Here is a 9,508-nt window from a genome sequence, read left to right as displayed (position 1 = left end):
ATGGCGCTGCACAAAAAGGTCTATCACAGGGCACATTAGAGTTTCCTGTGTTTTGGGTTCAACTCTTTTTCTTTTTTTGAAATCATAATTTTCTTGTCTTTGCTGTTTTTTTCTTTAATAAACATTAAAGCTCTGCAGATGTTGTTTTGAAAAAACAGTCCAAAGAGTGAAGGAAGGATCTAGAAATAACAATAACCTTTGAAGTCTCAAATAATAAGCTAGAAATAATCCCCTCTAAGAATCCTTTAGTCTCGTGATACCTGATATGAGACACTGGAGTGCGGCAGTCGGACTCGTCCCTCCCTCCACCGGCTGCCCTGGTGCCCGCTGACCATCCACAGGATCTGGCCCATCTCGGCCTCCTTCCTCTGCTTGATGTGCAGCGCCCCCGCGTGTTCACCGAACATGTGGTACCAGAAGGACATGCAGAGGTCTGCATCCGGCGAAGTGATGGGCAGGCTGGCCAAGCTCGCCACCTTCTCCTCCTCCTCGCCGCCGTCCTTGCTCGGCGCGTCCGGGTCCCCCAGCTGCATGTAGATGAAGTTCCCCGGTCCGCCTGCAGGGGGCAGCAAAAGACAAGGTAAGAGGCGGCTGTGTGGCTGCGTTCAAGGGCCCCTCACTGCAGACATGTTGACTCTATTGCACCATAAATTCAAATTAAGACGCACAGTCAGTAATAAAGATTTCCGTACATTTTGAATGAAAACAGGAGATTATATGATTGATATCAAGCAATGAAAGCTTTCCAAAAACCCTCAAGGGTTCATTATGCATCCACTTTTATTGCATTCAATTAAATGTAAATACCTCAAGTGTTTCTCTGTCTTTTCATGAACAGAAAATGTCAGCGTAATTGTTCCGTATCGAGCTTCACACACTCCCATCAAATTCAAGGATGTTACAGCGCCCAAAAGCAAAGGACTCGATATCAGCGCGCTTCAGGACACGATGCGACTTGACAACACAAAGGGCTCATTTGTTTCACTTGTGATCTGGTTCAAGTCAAGAAATCAAGGTTGAAGTCATTTCTTTTTTTTGTTCGAAGCGGCTGCCGTCTCCGCGATAAAACCATCCATCACTGGAGGTTTGAATGGAGGGAAGGTCAGACAGCTGAGGCGCACGGATAAATCTGAGCGCCGGGTTCTTCAATAAGTCCCAAGTTTTTCAAGGCCACCCATTCATTTTAAAAACTGTTTGTGTTCAGTGCTGACTACACAGCATATTCACACAGGTAAGAATAGTCTCTCAGGTGTTAAAGGTGCCGTTTAGGTCGTTATTGATTCAAAATTTTAGTCCTGATTTCACGATCGTTTTTCTGTTAAATTCAGATTTTCTTGGTGCCTGTTTGTAACTCTGTTATGGCTGCATATCGTGACCAAGACACTCAAAAAAGAGTTTTAATCTTCTAGTTAATCTAATTCTAGTTTGTTCAATGTCATGCACTAAGTTCAGTTCAATTTATTCATCCATAAGAAACACTGAATATAGTGAACCAAAACACAAAAAAAATCAATAAAAACATTAAACTATATTGTTAAAAAGAACCATCCAAACTTGAAAAGAATGTCTAATTATGAATCGAGGATGTCCTCGATTTAGATCTCAGTTCATCCTGTAAAACATGCTCATTTATAAACAATACTACTTTCCTTCATTTGCACTCTGCGACTGTCTCCCTCTGAATGAATGTCACCTGCTGTAGTGTTTATGCCTGGAGAAGCTCCCGTCAATACGGACCCACTTATGGATTTATCTGCCTCTGAGCGGCTCCAGGCCGAGCAGAACAACACAACTTTGTGACGTTTTCACAAACTCTTTGTCATCCAGAGCAGGAATGAGGTTATGTGTCCAACGGGAATTTCTAAGTATCTTTTCCTCATTTGTTGTGAATTCCCAGCAGCACAGCGTGTTAGTTAAAGCTTACGGTGGTTACAACTCTTTCAGACCGGCTTTCAACACCGGCATAGTAACACGGAGAGCTCCCCCAGAGCGTCTGTCGAGCGGTGCTGGTCCAAACGCAAAGGCGAGCGCTCATCTTCTTACCTGTGTGGTCGAGGGTCGGCCCCCGGTGGACGACAGGAGCCCCGTTGCTCTGGATGAGCCACTCGGCCCCCGTCCCGGTCTCCCTGGACCAGCCGCAGAACGAAGAGAAGTCAAAGCTGCAGGCGAACCAAACGTACGCTGCAACGAGAGGAAAGAGCAGATGGAGGTGAGTTTGTAGATAGAGGAGGTCTTCAAGTTAAAAGATGTTTCCTGGTTTTGTTACGTGAGCTGAAGGAGCAAAGCCGTACGGCTTCTAGCAAGCCGTCACTGTTTGGTAAATACCACACGTCCACAAAATGTCAACTTTTTCCCTGTTTTTTGGTCTTTACGATAGCAGAAAAGTGGAAAAATCGCCTCCACAAGATGCCAGAGTCAAAGTCTTTCAGTTGCTTTTTTTGTTGAAAACTCCCAATTCAGCTTAAAATGACACGATATGAGAAAAGCCTCACAAAGATAGAACCTACATATATTTGGCTCTATTTATTTGTTGTTCTGTCGATTAACTGATTGATTAAGTGACTAATCATTTAAACACTCATTTTACTCCGCTTCTTTTCATCCCGTAGCAAGAAGCTCAACCATAAAGGCAAACTCTGAGTATGTGGAGTTAATTCACAAGAATCCCTCACTGGCTTCCCTATTTCTTTCATACATATCAGGGCTGAGGCATCGAGCAGAGTTTCAAAGTCTTTAAAAAACAACAACAACAACCAGAGAAGAGTGAGTATCCTTGAAATGGAATCAAGCGCCACGCACTTTGATCAGTTGTGAAAGTAGTTTTATTTCTAGCCGACACGGTCGAGGCCTCGCTGTGCTTGACTGGTGGGTGTTGCTGCGTCTGAAACCGTCTTTCTGAACTCAGAATCAAAGGGAACTGTCAGCCCGATGATCAAGGTCAGCGATTGGACGGCTGTGTGAAGATGAGAATGAATGCAGGGTTTTAAAATCCTCTCTTTTCATCCTTTACACAACTTTTTCTTTATGATATTATTCGCTATATTCACTTTCAGCAACAAAATAGCATAAACTGAACCCTTAATCAACCCTCATCTGCTACACCTATCCAGAAAACCAATCAAATATTCCTACAAGTATTAGCTGCTCAGTTCATAAAGGAATGAGTCACCCACACAATGACCTATTTGTATATCAATTACTCATCTGGTGTTAGTTACCTTCAATTCTCGATTAATTAAAGGAAATAGGGGCCAAGTTTAACAACAGCAAATCAATATTAAACTCTCACACAACCCGTGCAGTAAAATCCACATCTCATTTATTTATTCAATATGCTCACTACGTCACTGCTACACACGGATCTTCATTAAAATACGACTATTTAAAAACAGATGCATGTGTTTGGGAAGTAGTAAACGCACTGCATTAAAGAGACTTGGCTCATACTGCTCACGTAATGTGAGAGTTTGCAAACAGATGTCTTCATATAATTTTGCTGTTGTTAAACGTGGCCTCCCATTAACTTCCATTCATCGAGACTTCATTGTTTTTTGAGTCTCCGTTCACCGTGCGACAAAAACAACGTTTTCTTCAAGAACTTAAGGTGAGTAACTGATATGCAAAGGATCATGTTGTGGGTGAGGTATTCCTTCAAATGTTGCGATGTCACAACCAATTCTCTGTTTTCCAACCACTTTATAAGAAAATACTCTGACGTTGTGAATCCAGGCTAAAAGCTGTGATCGTGTGCGGTGTTCCACCACTAAATTGGCTCCAGTTTAGTGCAGACAACCCGAGGAAGAAAGTCTTGTCACATCAATATCAGAAAGCTGTTCCTGCTTTATATTGTACATGCACTATGAATTGTATAGCTTGTGGAAAACATATCAAAAATAAAAAGGGGGCCTTGTGCAGAGAGACAGTTGTAACTGTATACGTCGTGCGGCGCTGCGGGGCCACTTCCCCCAAAAAAACAGGGCTGATAGAAAACAGCGGCAGCAACGTACAGATGTTTGGGATCAGGACATCAAGAGAGAGGAATGGAGGGATCTTCCATGGAGAGAGAGGCGCGGTACCACCAACATGCCGATGTGGCCTCTCAGAAAAACAGAAACCCTACATCAACGTCCCTCCTTTCTACCGGAGCCAGCAGTCGACTGGCGGCGGCGGTTCACCGCAGCATCCAAATGGATGCTGACATCTCTGGACGCTGGACATGTTGTGTTCTGAGAGGCTAATAGGATGCAGAGATGACCGTGGAGCCGGTAGTCCCCCCCCCCCCCCCTTGCAACCTCAAGCTGTCTTCACGCGATGTTTCGTCTCGGCTAATTGAGACCCAAGAGGCCTTTATTCTCTCTCTGTCTTCCACTCCTCTCTTTTACCTCTACTCTCCTTTTCCTCTTCCTGCCCTTTTTGTCTCATTTTATATTCATTCCTCTCGCCAGCTCTCTGTCTCTTTGTCTCTCCGTCGCCGCTACTATCTTTCTACCTTTCAGCCGGCTCATCCCTCTCTTCACTGGTTGGCAGTTTCCTCCAAATGAACAGAGTTTGGGTGCCTTTACGAGGGATAATAAGCTGGTGACGAGTGCAGACTTTGAATGTGGAGTGAACGCAGCCTCATCGACATTCATGTCCCTCAATGCACCAACACCGGCAACTGGTCAAACAACGTGATTGCGATTATATTTTAATAGGTGGCTTTTTGAAACAAGGTTTTCAAACCATTACTCCCAGTTTTCCGTTACATTTCACACTACTGCGATGTAGAACATGATGTAAATAAAATGACCTTCATGTCTCAGATAACATCTGTCTGTTGACAAAGTTGAATTGCTTTAGCTGCAAAAACAAGACTTGTTTTGGTTCTTTCTCTTCACTTCTTCCTCTCAGTAAAATGTTTATTTTATTTCTCTTTTCTGATTCTTTCCTTTCTCACAAAAAAACCCCCAAACATGATCAGAAACAACGCAGGTGCATTTCAGCGCGAATCCATCAGCATTTCTCGCTGCAGTCCAGTCGTGTGTCAGGGCCGAGCTTCACCGGGCGGGAAAAAAAAAAGTCTAATTTGTGAACTGAGGCGATGAAAAAGCCATTTGCTCTCATGAAAGCCGGTTTCATTGTTCTCTGTGACTCGATACTCTTTGGTGACATTGAATGATGGGCCCATCGGCTGAATTAATGTGCCGATCTGGCAACCCAGAACCCCGGCACATGGGTTTTTTGTGAAATGGTTCGCCTGGACTTTAAAGTTACGATTTAGAGAAGAGAAGACAGGATGAAAGAAAGAGGGAAGAAGAGGAGGCGTAAATGGAACATGAGGGGAGAACAGCAAACGTGGGAGCAGATTGCGGCGGGCACCCTCACCTGGTATGAAGTCCATGATGGGGCCGGCCGCTGTGGTGCCTCCTGCTGTAAACAGATGGGAGAGTCGGGGTGGGGTCAGAGGTCAGGTGGTTTGGTCCCACCCACACAGATGCCAACACATAAACTCACACTAGAAGAGAGCGACAGCGAGCTTTCATGTCGGGTTTGCTGTGCACTTCAGAAAATATTCAAAGAGAGAATCTGATTTGATCACATTTGACAGTAAAGAGAAAATAACGGAGAATCTTTATCGTGAACGGGGCTGTTTGATTTTTAATGTTGCAAGTTAAACAGGAAAAATAAAAAGGCATTTTGTTCAAAACTTTTAGTGAGAAGGAAGATGAGGGGGAATTTATTCATGGTCTCAGTCCAACGAGTTTAACTTCTGTCAAAGTCGAGAAGAAATACGATCACAGACATGAAAGACACGAGTGCTGCAGGAGGAAAAGACGAGTGTTTTGTGTCGTATCGCTTCTTAAAACAGACTCTGGAAGCAGATTTACACAAAAGATTCTCATGCAAAAGGTACAGTTTCTATAACACATTATAAACGCACATATAATGTGTTAAAATCCGTTTATAGCGCCGTAGAATTATAGTTACAGGCACTCATGACTATTCATAATGCTTTATTACAACAATCATAACACGTTATATAGCATTTTATAATGATTCAAAAGGTCAAGTGTTATAATACTTTAAATACCTCACTGAATTTATTTTGCAAAGATCATAGTGTATTATATTTGTCACTGGTGTAATACATGCTAATCTTGCATTATAATCACTGTTATAATTAATTATAACGGGATTATAAATTGCTTTAAGTAAAGTGAAAAAATATCATAAAATCTATTCAAGAACACACAAAGCAGTAACATTTAAATAAAGTATAACACATAATAATGCATCATAACAGTGATTATAATGTGTTACAATGATGGGAATTATAAAACACTATGATCCAGTCAACGAGTAAACAGCAATTATGAGATATTATGATTCTTGACCCTTTTAGTCATTATAAAAGGATTTATAGTGTGTTATGATTATTGTCATAAAGCATTATGAATATTGATATATATGAGTGCCTGTAACTTTATTCATAAGCAGATTATTATGCATACTAGCGTCATATAAAATGTTACCAAACCGTGTTCTTTTTAAAAATACTTTAGTTTCTTTGAGTGCTGCATGAACTGAAACCAGCAGCGTAGTCATCGGGAGCTGAGTTTACCCGTCACTGAGTCGTAGTCGTCGGGAGCCTCGGTCTCGCCGCCGCAGTCCTGCTGTCCTTCCTCACAGTCCGTGACCGGGGTCGTGGTCCCGGGGACGGTGGTCGGCGCCGTGGTGGTCGCTCCAAACGTGGTCATGGGAAGCGTAGAGGCGATGGGCGTGGTGGGAGGAGCCGTGGTTGTGATGTCTGGATGGATAGAAGGATAAGAAACACAGTTTGTCTTTGCATTTAACAACATTAAAACCAACTCACATGTCCATCTATTATGAAGCAGATATACCCGGTGGTTTGCAGTGTGTGTAGTAGAGCAAGGCTTTACATGTTGTTAGAGCAGATAATGTTCTCCAGTCTGTTCCTTATTGTGTCCAGGAAGTTTACTGCACAATCACTTACGGCCTTTTCCACAGCAAGAACATTTCCAGGAACCCAGGAACCTATTTAGGAGCTCAGCAACTTAACTTCTCCTTCCAGAAGAGGAACCAGGCTGTAAGATGTCCCTGCTGAGGGAGGATTGTTTTCTGATGGCCTATAAGCTGACTCGACTTTATTTGCCAACTGTTAACGGTTACGTAATGCACTCAAACAGCACGGCAGAAAAAACAACATGAAAAGGAAACTTTGAAATCAGACGTTTTCAGCGTCTCCTCGCATGCTTCTCAAAGGAAAACTGTCTCTTCGTAACAACATACTGCTTGTTAATCCTCCTCGTCTTCACCAGACCTACGATGCGGTGGAAGTGCAAACAGGAATGAGCAAGAGGAACTTTTTATTTCCTGATTTATTTGATGGGCCTCCTTAAAAAACGGTGCTGAAAAATAACAAGGAGCTGAGAGAGCATTGCTACTTTGGAGACAGGTTTTACCACCACAGAGTGAAATGTGCTAAAAAAGCAATCTATTTAAGAGACATTGTAATCATGGCCGGATTATGAGACCATGGGCCCCTGGGCACAGACGTGTAGGAGGCCCCCCCACCCTGTCTACATCGGAACAAGACTCACTAACTCAAAGTCTCACAGTCTGCTTTTAGGCATTTTGGGTCTGGTTGTAGTCCTTTTCTATGTATTTTGCGTCCCTTTGCAGTTGTTTTAAATCTATTTCTGGTCATTTTGTGTCTCTTTGTAATTGTTTTGTATCCATTTTTGGTCATTTAGCATCCTTTTATAGTCATTTTGCGTCTCTTTATAGTCAATTTGTATCTATTTTGTGTCTATGTGTAGTCGTTTTGTATCTAGTTATGGTAAGTTTGTCTCTTTGTGGTGGTTTTGCGTCTTATTTAAGTCGTTTTGCGTGGCTTTGCAGCAACTTTGAGTCGTTTGTCGCTGTAATGTCATTGTTTTGTTTTTTGTGTGTCTATTTTCTGTCATTTTGTGATCTTTTGTGTTTGTTTTTCAGCAAGAATTTTCAAGTGACCAGATGGTCTGCATGTAATTAAACTTTGTAAGGAAACGTGTTTGCAGCGTTTTGAGGGGGCGGAGGTTTGCTCTCACAACAGCGTGGATGTAAGCCGATGAATTAAGTCAAAGCTGGAAGCACCAGCGGTGAGCCAAAAAGAAACCTGATTAAACTGCTGAAACTGATCTGCAGGCGTGTCGTCAGCTTGTCAGCTTCTCTCTTGTGAGCTTAAGTTGGCATCTTGATGTTTTTGTAGAAACAGGAAGAGGCTTTTTTTTGGCGCAATATGGCTCTTTGATGAATCAACAGAAACCCTTTTTTAGAAGTTGTTCAATAAATCCAAATGAACTGCTGGTTAAGTGATCTTATGTTTAGAGCTGTTTGTCAACTTTGGTACATTTTGATGATTTAATAGCATGAAATCAGCTTGTTTAGCTGATAAGAGCACTCGAGGTCAAAGCGTTATCATTATGTGCATTAATGAAGAGATAAACTGGAGGTACGAGAGGGCTGTGATTTGGATAATTGGACATAATGTGTATATATTTGCGGGTGTGGGCTTGTCTGTATCTGTATGATCTGTTTGCCTTTTCCAGAGTACACACATGGTTTGCATGCATTTCGGTGTGTGTTGTCATAGTTTCCTCCTTTTGAAGTGAAACTCTGTTCATCTGGTTCTGACACAGACGCGCTGCTTCAAACGCCACACTTCTCTCCCCCTGTTTTTCCTCTCTGTTTTATTTTGGTCTCACTCTTTTTACGTCCTCTCCATATGCACAAACACACACACACAAACACACAATCTTTCTATCCTTTAAATCAGTGTGCAAAATACACAGTCAGCCACTTTATCCATACAACAATACAACACAATCAAACAGCATTCAAGTCTTTTCTCAAGTCATTTTTCCATGTTCAATTTTTATCTAAATTTGTCTTTATGGACTCTTTCTTATGTTTTTCTTTTTGGATAACTACAGACTGTTATTCTGCATATGGACTGCTGCTGTTATATCTACGCCAGCTGTACATTAGCTGCCTTGTGTACGGTCACATTCTCTGTGCTGCTTCATATAAACTTCACCGTAAAGATAAATGGAAAAACGATTGGCTGCTGCTGGGAGCTCTGGATTTTTTTGAGACCCCCAAAAACTAGATTTTGAGTTTTTTTTCAGGGGTTCTTATGAGTTAATTATAGAGAATCTCAGACCTCCTGAGATCCGTCTCCATTTCTCCTCTCGTCTTTCTCAACTTCTCCTCTCTCCTGCTCTTCGTCCATCCTCCATTTCTCTCCCAGTCTCTCACACAAACACACTCTTGTCTCATCGTCCACTCTGCAACCTCGCCCGCTCTGGCTGATCCTTATCGTTCCTCCTGCAGAGCAACCAGATACTCCGACTCCACCTGAGAGCCCCCCTCCTCCCTTCATCTGTTCCTCCCTCACCTACTGCGGGAGGTCGAGCTCTCTCCCTCACACACACACACACACACACACACACACACACACACACAC

The 9,508-nt window shown here is 42.6% G+C and overlaps 1 protein-coding gene across 1 annotated transcript in view; it reads right to left on the bottom strand.

Moving 5' to 3' along the window:
* Positions 1-9,508, bottom strand: part of LOC116396195 (neuropilin-1a-like) — a 69,713-nt gene that overhangs the window by 2,284 nt on the left and 57,921 nt on the right. Inside the window, exons 12-15 of the mRNA XM_031870638.1 lie at positions 6,602-6,787; positions 5,365-5,409; positions 2,044-2,181; positions 261-556 (exon numbers count right to left, since the gene is read on the bottom strand). Coding sequence (XP_031726498.1) covers positions 261-556; positions 2,044-2,181; positions 5,365-5,409; positions 6,602-6,787 — 665 coding nt within the window. The remainder of the gene's footprint in view (positions 1-260; positions 557-2,043; positions 2,182-5,364; positions 5,410-6,601; positions 6,788-9,508) is intronic.

Source organism: Anarrhichthys ocellatus, unplaced genomic scaffold (genome assembly GCF_004355925.1).
Source record: "Anarrhichthys ocellatus isolate YVR2014 unplaced genomic scaffold, GSC_Weel_1.0 scaffold54, whole genome shotgun sequence".
NCBI classification, from domain to species: Eukaryota; Metazoa; Chordata; class Actinopteri; order Perciformes; family Anarhichadidae; genus Anarrhichthys; species Anarrhichthys ocellatus.
This window is presented reverse-complemented; position numbering and strand designations above follow the sequence as displayed.